Here is a 17,407-nt window from a genome sequence, read left to right on the forward strand (position 1 = left end):
AACTTCCCAAGGAGCTGCCCACGGCGGTCTCTGTGCTGAAAAAAGCCAGATAGCTCCCAGTTCGCTGGCTGGATGAGAGGCAGGGAACATCCTGCAGCGAGAAGTGACAGTCCTGGCACCAGTGTCTGTGGTGTTGGGGCACAGTGGCTCACAATGTAAACCACAATATAATCTTTGAGAGAATGAGAGGCCTCTGGGCTACAGGAGCAGGAACTGCAAAAACCTACTTTAAAAAATATAAAGAAGAAGTGGGAAACCTTCATAATAAAAATCTGCCACCTCAGTCACTTTACTGAAGTGAGTATCTATGATGAGATACCCACCCCAGTGACCACAAAGCTCCTGGTACTGGATTTGTAAATAAGGCAACTACAGACCCAGATATGTCCAGGAACAGTTTCTGCTATTTGTGTATACATTCACACTTCCCTTAAAACTGCAGGATGGTGGGAAGTGCCATGGAGAATGGGCCAGGTTCAGAGCTGGGTCTGAAAGCTACTGCAGTAAAACGCTGGCTGTGAGAAAACCTCTCCACCTGAACACAAACCCTTCCCACTGCTCAATAGCCTCTTGTTCCAGAGATGTGACAGCTCATTCTCCTTGCTGTGACAGCTATAACAAGTGTTTATTTAGGAGAGGTGGCTTCCCCCCCCCCCCTTTTTTTAAATTAAAAGCTAATTCCATGCATTGAATGATGCCCCAGAGGACAGACTCTGCTGTTACTTGATGGGACTGACAGCACGAGCAGAAGCAGCCAGAAACTCCCAGGACTACCAAGTCCCTGTGGTGCAGTGTAGTTGAGCAGGGAACAGTTAAAAATGGATAAACAGACACATCAGCATGATGGACTATGAGCAAATCTAACACTGACTGACACCAGGCCACTGGGGTGGGGTTGTCAGTGCTGTTTCTTGTACTTCAAACCGCTCTGAGCCTGAAAGCCATGAGACAAAAACACCTTTTGGTCACTCCTCACTGACCCAGCCAGGATCTGGGCTGTTGAGCCAGAGGGGAGTGTCAGTGGAAAAGGAACCACTTTGCTTTGACATCCTCTCAGCACAGTATCAGACTTTCTATTCACTGCCCCTGTGTTAATCTGCCTGCCATCAGTGCCTGAGACAGCCTATACAAGGAACAGACATTCCAGTTGATAAACAATCCACTCCGGGCTCTAATGAGATTTTTTTTTTTTGGAGGGCTGGCATGAGAGTGGGGTGGGGAAGTATTTTTCTGTTTTAAGGGATGCATTTTCAGCCTAAAACACAAGCTAGAACTAGAGAACCCTTGGAGAGGCAACAAACACAACCCGGTATTGATTTGCCACGTGGAGAGGAAGGAGGGAGCTGCTGATGCAGGCAATTTTGGGGTTGTGTTTGTTCTGTGGCACACCTGATCATCCATGGTGTTCACCCCGTCAGGGCCCAGTGCATCGATGGCTTGGTTGATCAGATCCGTCCTCCCACAGTTCAGCATCCGGAAGCCCAGATCCTGCTGGAATTTCTCAGTAGCAGCTTTAGCATCCAGTCTCCGGAAGGAACTGAAGCAGCATTCAGGTCTGTGGAAGACAAAAGAATTCCTGGATGGTGCCCATACCATAAATAAATATACGGACTCTTTAATCACTTCTGGGCAAAAAATACCAAAATTTGTTAAATGTATGAAATAAAAATCGAAATTAGGCAGGGGAACTCCCTCAGCACTTTTCCAGCAACTCAGTTAAAGGAAGTGCTTAAACATTTCTATGAGGATCTACTAAATCCTTATCCTTTAGATGACTATCAGGACAGCGTTTATGTCATCTGGAAGGAGCCCAGGGATTATTGTAAATCCTCTGGCTGTCTGCTCAGACTCTTCTGAATTCCAGACCTGGAAGTGTGTCTCCTTCACTGAAGGATCACTTCCCAACTGGAGGCTGGCACTGACAGGCTCAGCCCTTTGATGTTATTTTGGGGTGAATGCCTTCCACAGTACCCGCCTGGTTTCCAGCACAGGCCCTTGTGCAAACTCTCAGTGAGTGAGATATCAGCCTGCCAAGTTCCTCTGATAAATGAGATGCTTTCATTCAGCCATCCTCCTCTGGAGAGCCTGGACAGCCTGCCAGAGGAGCAGACCACTCATCACCTCACACAGAAGATCCAGGAGGAATCCCATATAAAATCTTACCATAATCTTGTTCTAACTGGGATCACAATCTACAGTATTACCCAGAATAAGATGCAATATATAATAGTAAGAAGAAAGAGAAAAATAAGATTTCTGTTAAAAAAAAAAAAAAGTGAAGTAAAATTACTCCACTTGAAATCCAGTGAACCTCAGAAAAACAAAGGTTTTTTGAAGGGATGGAACTTGCCTTTGCACATTGCTCCTATCCCACAGCAAGTCAGGAAGAACTAAATAAATAAACAAATAAACCAGTTTCAAGACCTTCTTCCCCCCCCCGAACGTTCTGGATACAAAATGACTGCTTTAAAGGATCAAATAATGCGATCTGGAATCAACGTTTTCTTTTTTTTTTTTTTCCACTTTAGAAAGTTTAGATCTTTCACTTAAGCTATCTTATAAAGCAAGGAATAACCTTGCAATTAAGCCTGAGGCATAGAAAAACCCCAAACCCAGATACTTCTATTTCAGATTTAACTTTCAGAAAGACAAAAAGCCTTTCTGCCCCAGCTGCAGCATTTGGCCAAAGTTCCTTTATCTCTGGAAGCACCAGAAGGTTAAACGTGCACCGCCTGCACGGCACAGTGAGATCTGGCTTCTGGGAAACGCCGTCAAAGGACATTTTAAGAAGCCCCAAGGACTGGAGGAGCTTCCCAAAGCTTAGCCCACGTACTTGAGCTGGCGTGGCTCGCAGTCCAGCCCCGGGAGGAGCAGCCTGGCCGTCTGCCTGATGTCGTCGCTGTCCACGGTCAGGCTGCGCCGGTGCTCGGCGTAGGTGATGGCCACCCGCATCCACTCCATCAGCGGCGGCAGCAGCATGAAGGGGCTGTGGAGGGAGGGGAGAAATCCATCATGGAACAAGGGCTGAGGCTGAAGGACACTGCCTGGGTTCCTGGGTGTGCTGCAAGGGCGAGCCTGGCACGGATAAATCCCACCCGAGGAAGGGAGCTGGACTGGAAGGTCAGGGCAGCAGGAAGCAGCTGCTGAGCCCCGGTCACCGGAACGGCTGATGTAAAAGCTACGTCTGTTATTCTAAACAATCCATAGGAATGGGATTACTTATTATTTATTATTATTTTTATGCTCCTCTGCTGGGAACACTAAAAATATCCTTGACTGTTTGCAGCTTCAAACCTAGCTAATTCAGTCCTGCCTCCATTAATCTTCACATTGCCACTATCCCCACGGATTTTTGCATTTTGCCTTTCTTATGCAGATCTCAGTTTTGCCCACCTGACCCTCAGTTTTGCCCCCCCCCCCCCCCCCCCCGAGCCTTCAGACCACGGAACTGGTGGAACAATGAGGTTTTACACAATATGAAGGATTGCAAGGCAATAAAGGAATATAAATAAAGTAATAACAGCAGCACCAGCTCGTGATTAGCCCCCCCTTACTCCTGCTGTAAGAAGGAACACAGCACTGAGATTACACATTAATGTATAGTTACCATAATACTCTCACATGCAACATATCTCATCCACCCTCTCAATACACAGTCAGACTGATCTGTTTTGTTTGATTTTTCCCCAAGGATACCTGTCACCCCAGTGGAAGGCTTAGAAGTGCCAGCTGTAATGAAAACACCTCTCCCATTCCCAGTAACGACTTCATTAACGCTGGGGGGGAAAAAAAAAGGCGCCTTTTCCATTTAACCACACAAAAGAAAAGAACTAAGGGGAGAAAGAATCAATTCCTTTACGAAGCTCAGAGAGAAAAACATATATATGAGGGAATACGAACTGGCTTGAGCAATAATGAAAGCAGCTGAAGCCATGAAAGGCATTTTCAAAGCTGTGCCTGTGTACATGTGCGAGGGTAGGAAGAGTGAGCTGCACCAATCCCGTTAGAAACCATTTGTTCATAATGGGATTTGCAAGCAGAACTCCCTTTAACACGACTCTGAACACCCTTCAGGCCGGCATACCTCCACTCTGTAAAAATATATGCTGTTCCCATTTCCCCAGTTGCAAGGTGCACCCTGAAACGTTGCCATTATCATTCTACAAACACACCCATTATTTTTCCCCTCTTCTCCTCCTCTTCCTTTTCTTCTGAGTTGTGAAACAGCATCTACAAAACTACCGGTGTTTTAAGTACCGTGTCCACCCTGGATTGCCAGGGCCAGGGCGTTTCTAACAGGACATTCATTGACTTTCTCCTGTTACCAGTTTACTTTTCTGTCAAAGAATCATATCAGGGTTGCTACAATCACCACTTTGAAAATCACCCAGCAGCTCATCCTTCCAAAGACTTTCTGAAAGGGATGGGATGAATCATTCCAGCTCATCCAATTCAGAGCTGATTGACTTCCCTGAGGGAAGAGCAGGAATTGTCAACGGGCATTTGGGAAATGCTTTTCAGCAAATTCTCTGCTCCAGAGAATTTCAACTCTTATCCGGCCTGGAAAAGAGCCATTCACACTTTTTGAATGCAGGTACTTAAGAGAGGAGCCAAAATTAATTATTTATCTTTTCTATGTTCTCTGCAGAGCCACTAGCATGGGATCCAAAGTTCCACAGAGGTGAAGAGGGCAGAAATGTAGGCCAGGGAAGCTAAAAGCACCAAAATCAAACACAGAATTAAATTATATTTAGATTGGGAATACTCAGGAGCACTGGAAAAGCTCATTTTACAAGAGATTCTATCTGCCACCTTTTGTGGCAAATAAAGATTTAGGCCACATCCCAGCTTCCCTGCCACTCCCATGGTGGGAACACTGCTGGGCACAGAACCACATCCCTGATCAAACCCTGGTGTGACTGACTCAAAGCCCTGGGCAGCCAGAGCCTGTGGTCAGCCAGCAGCAAATGCCACAGAGTCTGCACCAGAAATAACACCTATCCTGAAGAAATTTCCACTCCACAAAAAATCCACATGTGCCAGGGTTATAAATGGCTTCCACACAAGCAGACCTTGGACGTGGAAAACTTGCTTTGGGAGGAATGGCAAGGAGAAAGACTTTTTTTCCCCCCTTCTGTTTCTTTTTTTAATTCGACAGATTTTTTCCAAAGGCTTTAAAAGTGACAGCTCAGACTGTCTGGTTCCCCTTGTGTCCAAAGGAGAGCAGGCTTTGGAATGCAAAAAGCAGCATCACCAAGGATCCTCTCATCTTGCTGTCCTGATTTTCCAAACCTCACCACTGGCATTGCTGTGCAAATTGGATAAATTATTCATTATTCTATCAGGGGTCACTATAATCAATTGCTATTTTGCTGGGAAAAAAATTGCTTCTCTGCAAAATTTCTAGCTTGAGGATGGACTTTTTACTCTTTCCCCCTGCTTTTATCCAACTATTTCCTTTCTCTCAACTTGGCCACACTCTAGGAACAGCTTTATCTTCCTTTGCTCTGACAAAGGAACCAAACTGACACTGCACCAGATAAGCAGCATTATCCCAGGACTGAAGCAGAAATGAAACACCAACATTGGGTCATGTCACACTAAGAAAATAAATGAAATTACTCATTTCCTTGAAAATAAAATGCGGTTCTCAACCCTGTGGCCCTTAACCTGGGCATCCACCTGCCTCCAAGGAATCACTGATCATTTCACAGTCTGGAAAACACTGCAGGAGGGGAAGGGGAGAAACCTTCATGGAAAATTAACTGGGAGATGCTGCGAGCTAAAGAATTAATTTCTGTCTCTGTGCTCCTGCCTGTCCCATGTTCTGCACGGTGCCATTTTCCTCTGGTCTTTCTGACATTTAGAAGTGTTTGGCAGCTCATTAAATTCCACACATGAAGTGATCCAGCCTTGGGAAACTGTCATATTCCAGCAGCAGCTCTCTGGGGACACAGATCCTCAGCCTTCTCAGAACTGCAATGCCACCATGGCTTTTTTCCAGTTTTTTGCCATGAAGTTGTCTTGGAGTGATGCCAACAAGAAATGTGAACTGGGAATGTGCACAGGACTGGGAAGTGGAATGGGAACTGCTCCTCTTCTGTACACCTAGTGAAGCATCACACTGATGTCTGATATTGTTATGTGCTGTCAATATTCCACCCCTAAGTTCTCTGAAATTCTCTCCATCTGGAATTGGACAGCCACTCCATTCCCGAGGGCATCACCTTGGAGCTGGGTGAGAGTGCTCAGAGAAAGAACAGACTTTATTATGGGCTTTCCCCCTTCCTTTGAGCTAAACCACATTGTTTTATTTAGACATAGCCGAGGAGGCCAAGAAGCACTTGGCAGAGAATTTACAGCAAGTTTCAGGATAACTTTTTCCTGGAAAAGGTACTTGTATTAGAATGGCTTTGGACACGACTGGCATGTGGAGAGCACGTGCAGCATCTCAAGGAGAAACTGTGGGATCACAGATTTTCAGGGATATCCATCTAAAGAAATCATTCCCCAAAGTGGGCTTTTTCTGGGAATTTCGAAGAACACTGGGATCACGGTATATTTGGTAAAGGGAAGTTAACTGTATGCAGAAAGGAGAGCACTCCAGAGGAACTAGAAAATCACATCATCCTTCCTCCGCTTTGAGCACCTGCTAACTCAGGTGAAGACAGTGGGGTTTCCCACAAAAACCAGCCATTCTATCACATCCCTTCCTCCTCCTGTGTACTCAGGAGGATCTAGTGACAAGACTGCTGAAAAATCACAGAGTCATAGGATGGTTTGGCATGGAAAAAAACCCATCTTGTTCCAACCCCCTGCCATGGGCAGGGACACCTTCCACTAGCCCAGGCTGCTCAAAGCCCCTTCCAACCTGGAGGGGAAAAGGAGGAATAAAACATTTTCCCTGCTGACTCACCTCTTCTCTGCTATTTTTCATTGCCTTCTGTTCTGCTACAGCAAAACAAAGCGGGAGCCAACAGTGACAGCAACAGCAAGAAAGAAAAACCTTGTTCTTCTAAACAAAGCTCTCCTTCTTCTAAAGTGGGAAAGAAATCCTGTCTTAATGGAAGCAGGTGGGAATGGCAAAATTCGCCTCCCTCCTGGCAGCCTGAGCAAGGCCTGAGACCTGAGGCACTGTGCTCCCATCCTGCCTGTCCCCGGGCCTTCTAAATGGTCTGAGTGAACTAAAGCACATGGAAATATCACAATATTTATGGTCAGAGTAGGGTAGCCCATGGTAACCCCCCCGTATTTGACTTACAGGAACAACACAGAGGCTCCTGCAGAGAAGAATCCCAAATCTTTAAAGATCAGTGTGGGGTTTTGCAAGGGACTAAAAAATAAAAAGGAAAGGTTTTCAGTGCAGTGAGCTAATGTTTAGATTTATTGCTGGAATCAAACTCGATGGCTCACTAAGATGGAAAAATCCCAAGGATGGCAACAGAGTCGTAAAGAAATCAGAGTGAAGTCTCATTGCTTGGAGAAGGGAAAAGATTCTGAAAGTAGACTGAGTATCCAAAACTCAAACCATGGCACGCTCATGTGGAAAACAGTGGCATATTGACAATTTGGACTAAAACCCCTCTTCAAGCAGCAGGAAGAAAAAATATATCTCAGAGTATGTAATTATATGTGAATAAAATAACAACAGATATGTTGATTTAGAAGAAACACAAAATTGTTGCTCTAAAATACAGCCAGCTTCAGACAGGAGCTATTCCTCACAGATTCAAAAGTATTTTACAAAATTTGAAGAACTCCCCACATTTACAGCAGAATAAATAGGAATTACCAGGCTGGGCCCTATTCAAGGATCATCCCAATATGTGCAACATCTTTCAAGGCAGACAGTCCAGATCCTTAGAGAAACGGAAGAAGAAACTTAATCACATCCAACTGACCCCCGAAAAAATGTTCTTTTGACTTCCCTTAAAACAATGACTGGCTCACATCTCAGAAGATAAGAGTTCTCAAATTTTAGTGGATCGTTATCAAGTTACTAAGGCCTTAGCTTGGCTATGCCATGAGTTTAGAGTGTTATCCTGCAGTCAGACACTAATGGAATGAAAGCCATCTGGATAATATTATATTTATTGGGATCCTTTCTCCACTGAATCTGCCTTCAGAGTTTCCTCTGCTTAAGAGAATATAAAACGGTACAAGAGTGGTTTAAATCTAGACCTGGCAGCTCTGATCTTTCTTCCCACAGACAGAAATAACACCTTTTCCATCCTTTGTAAACCACACTTAAAATTAAGGTGCAGCATCAGACAGGTTTTACTTCATGTTGCTACAAATCAAAGGAAAAAAACTAAATTTGAGCTCACTAAAAAAACCCCATGAAGTTATCACTGGGAACTCACTATGAAACTTAAAAAGAGCTCTCAAGTCTGTGGTTTATTTATTGTAATCACATTTTACAAACTTTACCATCAGGGAAAAGATTTAATTTTCAGGCTGGAAACAAGCACTGGTGCTGCTCTGGAATATGCCATGTGTCCCATTAGAAAAACATATTTGTAACATCTGCAAAGCTGAGGCAGGAGGAATGTTTCTAGAGAGGCAGAAAATAATGAAAACCAACTTGAAATGTATACAGTTGTTGATAAGAGGCAGATAAATATACATGATAGTTTAACTATGACAATATGGTCACAGTTGTGGGGTCAAGGATGTGACAGATTTCCATCTGTCCCCCCAACCCCACACGGAGCTGTTGGAGCCCTGATGGACATGGAGGAAACACAGAGAAAGGGAAACCACCAATCCTGCTCCTGCTGCTGCTCCCAACTCCTTGGTGCCCTAAAACTCTCTATAAGGTGAAAACTACTGCAAGCAATTTGGGGGATGAACTGTTCTTCTGTGTGTCTGGACCAAATTGCAGTCCTGACCTCAATTAATATGGAGTGAGTCCAGTGGAGGCCACGGAGATGCTCTGAGGTCTGGAACATGTTTGCTCTGGAGCCAGGCTGGGAGAGCTGGGATTGCTCAGTCTGGAGAAAAGAAGGCTTTGGGGAGACCTCAGAGCCCCTTCCAGAGCCTACAGGGGCTCCAGGAGAGCTGGAGAGGCACTTTGGGCAAGGAGTGACAGGACAAGGGGGAATAGCTTCCCACTGCCACAGAACAGGGTTAGATGGAATATTGGTGAGGAATTCTTCCATATGAAGGTGGTGAGGCCCTGCAACAGATTCCCAGAGAAGCTGTGGCTGCCCCATCCCTGGAAGCGTCCAAGGCCAGGCTGGACAAGGCTTGGAGCAACCTGGGATAGTGGAAGGTGTCCCTGCCCACGGCAGGGTAGAACAAGATGATCTTGTGGTCGATCAAGATCAAGGTCGCAAAGCTAAACTTGTGTTAAACAAGATCACCTTTAAGGCCCCTTCTAACCCAAACCATTCCATTATCCTGATTCCATGATTCCAAGAGTGGCTCTGGCCAGGCCATCTACATCAGATCCAAGCCTTTCCCAACTCTTACAAAATGGTGACTGCCTTGGTTTGCAAGCACAAAACACTTTCCAGACAGGATCTAACCAGTCCAACATGTGGAGTCCTGGTACCCCGGACCCACCCTGAGGAATCTGACCCAGGAAAACCTTGCCATGCCAAACAACTCCAGCAGCAAAGGAAGAAACTATTACGGTTTGGAGCAGGACATGAGCACAATTTACATGCATGAAAGGATTGAGCCTGTAGCAGCACGTTAGGTGATAGTCAGAGATAAACACAGGCAGAGAGCCAGAGCGGGGTGTCTGCTATTCTTGGATCAGCCTTGATCCCGTGGGCAGAAAAACCAAGAGGTAACTCCTACGGTGCATTCCAGCAGCTACACTGGCAAACTAACAACAATAAAACAACACAAAACAATACCCCCAATGCTATCTGCAAGCAGATGTACCAGGGGTCAGCTGGTTCTTCACTACCCACAGCCGAGACTCCTTGTTCCCCAATTTTTTTTGCCCATTACACATAATTCCCAACAGCAGGAGCAGGATTGAGATAGCAGCCCTTTTAGTTATGACTTCAATCTGATTTGCCAATGTGCATATGCTAAAAGCATATGCTGGCTCTGGAGCCAAAACCAATCTGCCAGATTCAATCACTGAACTCGTTTTCAGGGCCCAGTTGTAAAATCCTGACACGGAACGTTGCCACGCTCATGAAAACTGCCCGGAGCTCCTGAGTTAAAGCTGTGTGAGCAAAGAGCTAGGAAGAGAAATGGTTTTTTTCTGCAGTTCTGGAATACTGAGAGCTGTTCAATTAATTATAGCTGGAAAAAAGTTTGTTCAGTTAAACCAAGAATTCTTACTGAAGCAAAGGGGTTTTCACAATAAACAGGGAAAGGTTTCCCATTTACATCCCAGCACAAGCCAAAACCTAATTAGGGTTTCAAATAAGACATTTTAAAACACAGAATACTTGTATCTAGAGGCAAAACGTTTCAAGGTTAAAAAGATGATTCTAAGATGATTCTTTCCCTTTCTGGACTAAGAAGTTGATGAAACTCCTGTTTTTCTATTGACTAGACTGATGTGACATTCCTGTGAGCCGGGACACTGTGTGTTGTCAGTCACCCTGCTGCTGATGTCAGTGCTTTCCTCATGAAAATCCAAGGAATCTTTTGGCTTTTCACATTCCTGGAATCTGAGATGTTCCAGGAATTAATTTAGCATGAAGGCACTAAGAACACACCAACACATGCAGGTTTGGAGCTCTCTTAGGTAAAATAATGCAATATGTGCTCTAAAATCAGGTACCTACTCCACCCAATAATGTAATTTAAGAGACCATTTGCTTAAATAAAGGGCATTCAAAGCCCACGGGGTGTAGCATTTATGAATGAATGGACAGCACTTTTCTACTAGTGCCAGGTAAGACACAAAATCTGCCACTAATCAAAGTTCAGAAGAAGTAGTAACATGGCTGCTGGATCAAATAGATGCCATTACAGCATTTTAAAAGTTTTTGAATTATTATTTTGCAGGAAGACATCACTCTGTCCTAATGGCAAACTGCTCAATGAACACATTTCACCTAAATCTTCAAGGAACTTCTGCTCTGTTCCTCAGTTCTTGTCTTAAAACGCTAAAAAACTGCTGTGCAGAATAAAGAGAAAGTTTCAGTGGTGAATGAAGTTGTTTCTGGTTTTTACTGGAAAGCATAAGGAGTTTCATGTTTGCATTTTGTCTTAAATAACTGAATAAACAGTGCCATGTAAGGTTACAGATATGAGAAATGCAGCAACAGAAGTGCTCTGAATTTAAAGACAACAACTGTTGCAATGAAGTCTTTCTATGCCAGACAAGAAATCATCTCATTCTTCCATTCTGTGTTTAAGACTCTGAAATGTCCTAATTTCAAACTCTTTTTATGGTTCTATCCCTGGGATTTTTACGATCCTATCAATGGGCATCATCACTGAACCTGGGAATGGCAGGAACAACAGCTTAACTCTGGGATTCTGGTGGGCGGATTTAACTGGCCAAGCTCAAGTTCTTTCAGTTTTAAAATACCCTAAGTTTAGAGCATACATGCACTACATTTCAACATTTGGAGCTCCTCAGCAGATGCCACAAATTCCAGCTATTAAGTTTGCTTTTAGTGCCAGCACTGCTGCTGAGCAGCCACTTGCTTTGCCTGCTACAGTGTATGAACTTCTACTGAATCTCAAATGGGAGTAATTAAAATTATTCAGATACCTCAACATATGGACACAGGAGATCTTTCAGCAGGTCACAGCTTGGCCTAACCAAGAGCAATGCTGACAGGACACATGGAAAAAAAGCTCTTACCCTGACACCCTCAGGACACTGTGGTCAAATACCAGCACAAACAGGAGGCCAGAGGCGTAACCAATATCCTCCTACAAAGCAACTTGTCAGATTACCAAAGTGTTGTATCTTTTTCTCATGGACTATGAAGTACAGAGTTGCAGATTTTATGCCCAGATGGCAAATGACTGAGTGAGACACCAGCAATACCTGTTTACACCCCGATACACCTGCAGCACAGGCAGATGAAAAAACCTAACTGTCACTCAAGTCTCCAGATCGAGTTATCTGTTGCCCCATCTCTCCCTCTCTAAAAAGCCATACTTAAATAGTCTTATAATAATAGATTAGATAAACATCCTATTAGGGATAAGAGAATGAAGTTTTCTTATGCTCAGATAAAACCAATTCTTGCAACAGGCCCAATCTGGTTCATGCTGACCATGGCAGAGGGTGTAGCTCTGTGGTTCCTACAGGAACACGGAGGAATTTCAAGTTCCAGCTGCTCTCTCAGCTAATGACCAGCATGAAAAAACAGTAATTTTTGCTTCTAATGCCAAATGGCAAGGATTTTTTTTTCTTTTCAATCCCATTAAAACGCTGCTGCCAAAAACCAAATCTCAAACCAAAGACACATCAATGATTGATATGATAAAAATGACAAAGCTAAACATGAGCCTATTCTAACACCATTGCACTCAATGTGCACAATTACTCTTTTTCAGTTTGTTGAGCAAAGCATCAGCATTCTAAAATTCTACTCTACATTTCAGAACCTGTTGCTTTAATAAACTGTTCTCTCAGCATCCGGTGCTCTTCATTTCAAGCACAAAGAAAGAGCAATTAATAAAATGTTTACAAGACATGGGACACACTATTCTTCCCAGGGTTTCTACCTCAAAAAAAAAAAAACAAACCATGAAGAAACAAAATTATTTGAGAAGTAAACTGTTTTTCACTTTATTTTCTTTGCAGCAGGTACCTATGAGCCCTGACTTGGAATGAAGCTGTACAGAGCCCAAATGTTGTCACAATGCTGGGACAAACTGTCCTCTCAGATTAGGCCAGTTTGGCCACTTATCTTTAGTTATCTTGAATGTCTGAGCACAGACAGTTTAGCAGACCAAAAGTGGCCCCAAAGTGTGTTAATTAAACTATTATAACTTTTTGTACGAGGAAGACCAGGATGCCCGGATGGAAAGTCACTTAAGGCACATATGTTTCTGTGATGTTCCACTTCACCAACTCTTCAGAGAGATCCTTCCTGAAAAATTTGGCAGCCCCAACAGGGAACTGAGCACTGGCTACCTGGCACAGTGCAGAGCTGACAGAGGGAACTCTTAATCACCCAGTCTGGCTGCTGGGAGTGAAATAATTACAAGCAGCCACATTCTGAGCAGGTTATGTTAGTCCTGTTATAATTTCACAACATGCTCCTGTTCCTCTCAACTATTCCTCTCTCAGACCATCTTCTGGAACTGCATCACAGACAAGTTACCCTCTCGCACTGAAAATGTCCCCACTTGTGCAGCACCTGTCCAAGAAGAGCCCCCTGTTTCTCTAGAAGGATCTTTTCCATTTCTGAACAAAGCCAAAGGGGTGAGGAATTGTTCACTGAATTCCTTCCAGCAGCAGAGAGTTTTCCAGCAAGCCTAGGAATAAAACCTTCCAGCTTCTGCCTGCCCCTTCTATTCTCTAGACATTATGACAGACTTTCCAATCCCTGGAAGAGAGAGAGACCTGCAGGTACAAACTCTCCAGTGGAACTAGAGTTGCCAGTGGTTTGACTCCAGGCTGGAAATGCCCCTTCCAGCAGCATCACCAGCAAAGCACGGCCTGGTCCCTCCTCTCTCAGCAAACACGTTAGACCAGCACCCAGGGGATCAACACCAGGTGCTTCAGCCCCAGAAGAATCTAAAACCAGGGCTGAATCAGCTCAGACATGCAGCTCATTTGAATAGGGTTTGTCTTGCAGAGCAGAGGTGCTTTTTGAAACACTCAGTTCAGCAGCTGCTGTAAAAACCATGTGATTAAAATGGTGCAGTTTAGCTCTGCAAGTGACCACGAGGTCAGGGCACTACAGGGATGGGACAGGGAAGTGCAAACTGCCTTGGAAAAGGAAACCCAGCAGAGACACTCCAACCTAGGATTACCCCAGGGAAAGCTTAGGTCTAATCTCCTCAAGGTCAGAGAGAGAAAGATTGTTGCTATTACCACAAATTGTACCCAGAAATATTTACTCTACAGCAGAGCTTTGCTCTTAGCAATGTGTTACAAAGATGTCAGGAACAATAACAGCAAAACCCCCAACAACCTGCCAGCCCTGGCTGCTGCACAGCAAAGGCTCAGGATTGTATTTATTTAGTGTGGCCTTTGTTAAAGCACCAGATAACTCCTTCCTCAGGAAACAGGCAAGTTCTGCAAGGGAAGGACCGCAATTTAGTCCAATAGGAAACAATATTAACTTCAATTGGCAACAGCAATTACTGAAAAAGGAGAAACTTGTTGGCCTGTTACCATCACTGTTCTTTGCATCGTGCACAGGACTTTTCAACCCCAGAATTACTGATTTTTCGTCGTATTAGTTACAAGTGCACTGTGCACTGTCTAAAAGATGGGAGAAGAAGCCAGAAGACCTTGCCTAACTCATTCTTGCATTTCGGTAACACTCTAACAGCTTTGTTTTAGGTCTCCGTGGATTATTTTCCTTTCAATCTTAATGCTGGTTTGCTGCTGATCACAAAGAGCAAACAACAAACAATGCACAACCCAGGCTGCCCGCAGGCACGGGAGACTCCTGGGTGCACCAGCTCTGAGATTCCAGGCAGCTGAGTTGCCAGGCTCTCATCTTCTTGCACCTTTGTTTTTATCTGAGCAGATGGAAACTCGAGAGCAGAAGCCAAGAACTCAGTGTGGGCATCTCTGCCGTAGTTACAGTAATTACTACTGGAGCTGTAATTGCAGGGTGGTAACACACACAAACACACACACGGTGCCTGTCATCTCTTCACTGTAAAACAAGACAGCCAGAGATCATCTCTCCATTTTTCAACACTTTTACAAGCAGGGACTTTCTCCAGAATTGGCTTTTGTCAGTGATGGCCTTTCTGGAGATTTCCAACCAGCACTGGGGTAAAACCACTGTAAGAGCAGAAAACTGTGCTTATCAAACAAATGTAACTAGCAGGACAAAGACTGTCAGACACCTCAGACTTCTCCAGGTAAGTGGTGAGGATCAACCACTGCCTGCTGAAGAACCCGTTCCAGGGAACAAGGTACTGATTTCTGTCGAGTGGGAAATTACCAAGTGGAGAGATATTAACTCTGAGGGCAAATTCCGAAATTAGAACCACAGAAGCACAGGACAGCTGGGGTTGGAAGGAAGGCACTTCTGGAGATCATTCAGTCCAAAGCCCTTGGTCAAAAGCAGGGTCAGCTGAGTACATTGCCGGGGACCACATGAAATGGGTGATTTTCAGGTGTCCTGTCCCACCTGTACCAGTGATATTTGAGACTTCTCAGAACATGAAAAACAGCTCCAAGGTGTCAAGACAGCCCAAACACCTGACTTTTCCCCCCCATGGCTTCACACACAGCCTTTTACATCCAATTTTTGTTTCACTGTACTCTCCTTTGTACCTGTAATATTTTCCCTCTCTCTTTACTCTCCGTGCAGTCTGCTCTGTGCTGCTCCATTTCATACACAGGGAGAGAGTCTTCTCCTCCCAGTTTTGCAGAGAGTTTAAAAAATCTGTATTTGTACCACACCCCTGCTCCAAAACGGAAAGATCAGAAGATGCAGGGGGGCTCCTTTGGAAACACTACAGTAACACTACAAATTGCTTACAGCCAGCGGCCTGGAAGAAAGGGTGGTCTGTCCCAGGTGTGAGATAGGTAGAGTTAGAAAAAAAAATAAAAAATTGAGCAGTGCTTGTTTATACAAACAACATAAAAGTGAGGGGGGAAAGTATCTAATTGAGAGTAGAGTGCACTGCCAGCTTCAGCAGTTACACTTGGATGGATTCGATCCTCAGGGTTTGCAATTAATTCCCTTCACCACTGCCAAGGTCATCTCTCACATTCCAGTTCTGCAATCTTTGAACTATAAAGAAATGAACAATTTAAAAAAAATAAAAGACAAGATGAGAAAATACCTGAATAGGTGATGCCAGGCACAGGCAGGACTATTCCAGGAATGGAAGCAGAACTGGTGTCTGTCACCTACTGACTTAAGCCAGACTTGTTTTAATTCCCTTCCATTTAATAGCCTAAAAACACTTCATCTTGGGTCCCTCTTCAGCCTTTCAGTTAAAATACCAGGAGCACACATGCAGGAGTCCCACTTCCATGGGCTCTGACTCTGTCAAAATGTCATTTTTTTTGTTGTTTTGATCTAGAAGTTACTGCTGAATATGTGCTGAGATGTCCCATAAACAGCAGGAAGGTGAAAGCTGCTCATCATAAATGTGCTAAAGCTACTCACTTCTCTTTTGAAAATGACAGATGTTCTCAGATCTCAAAATTGTGGAATATATTCAGTGTTTTGAACTATTTAGTATGGGCTCAGCAAACAAATGATCCAGCCTAAGGTCAGGAACAACACTGACACTGAACAGCTCATTTCGGTCAATAGATACATGTGGGTTGCAGCTTACAGGCCTCTGAAATAGGGTTATTTGTGCCATCTCCTTGTGAATGAGCACCTCAAAATCACAACTAAGGCTGACATTAACTGGGGTCAAGGTCTGAAAAATGTATGGTAGCAGCCTCTCTCCCTGTGTTGGTGAAGGAAGTTGATCTTATCTGTTTATAACCTTTTTATTCTTCTTATAAATCTACCAGACTAAGCTTTCATGAACAGCAAATAGCTTTTTTTTTTTCCCCCTTTTAAAAGGTGGGCACACTTCTATGTGCCCTTTGCACAAGCAATGCCCAAATGGCACAGTTTACTGTAAGGCTTCCTTTTCTTTTCCTGTATTTAATCACTATATTTCTATCAAAACAGCTGTGGGGGAAAGAATAAAATCAATGGACTGTGGCATGGGGATGGGGCTGGAATGTGTGGACATATCTTTCTGTTGACTTCAGGGATACTCTGAGTGGATTTAAGTACTGTTAAATTCTGCATGATCACAGCATTTTGCTCTCTCAAGACCAGATCAGGGTCTGCTTTTATTATTCCTGTCCACCTCTTTTTGAGGGGTGAGGCAGCTGCAGACAGAATGGAAAGATACTCAGACCTCTCAGACAAGAGACCCCAGAACTTGTTTTATGGCAGACCTTTTCAAAGGAACTAAGTGTATGAAGTTTTGCTCCTGATACTGCATGGAAACAATAGGGTATGGCTGTAAAATAAAAAAATTCAGACATAAATACATTAAATTGGAATTAGGAAAGACTAGGCCACAGATAAATCTAAAAGACAGGCAATGATGTAGCTATGGCACTTAATAAAATTCCATAAACCTGCAGTTAAAAGGAGCAGAGGGGAAAAAAGCCTCATGACAGATCAGTGAGAGTCTGGAAAGATCCATCTGGAGAAGAGATTTGTCCTGAAAAGCCTCAACCAGCTCTGAAAGCAGGGATTCCTCTCAGTGATGTTGAGGATGCAGCTCAAGCAAACACAGGCCTCAGCAGCAG

General features: G+C 44.0%; 1 protein-coding gene across 1 annotated transcript in view; it reads right to left on the reverse strand.

Annotated features, from left to right (window-relative positions):
* Window positions 1–17,407, reverse strand: part of ABTB2 (ankyrin repeat and BTB domain containing 2) — a 111,248-nt gene that overhangs the window by 13,277 nt on the left and 80,564 nt on the right. The window contains exons 4-5 of the mRNA XM_066187294.1: window positions 2,834–2,986; window positions 1,390–1,555 (exon numbers count right to left, since the gene is read on the reverse strand). Of these exons, the coding sequence (XP_066043391.1) occupies window positions 1,390–1,555; window positions 2,834–2,986 (319 nt within the window). The remainder of the gene's footprint in view (window positions 1–1,389; window positions 1,556–2,833; window positions 2,987–17,407) is intronic.

This window comes from Chamaea fasciata, unplaced genomic scaffold (assembly GCF_029207755.1).
Source record: "Chamaea fasciata isolate MVZ Bird 193981 ecotype frontalis unplaced genomic scaffold, bChaFas1.0.hap1 SCAF_7, whole genome shotgun sequence".
In the NCBI taxonomy this organism is placed as follows: Eukaryota; Metazoa; Chordata; class Aves; order Passeriformes; family Sylviidae; genus Chamaea; species Chamaea fasciata.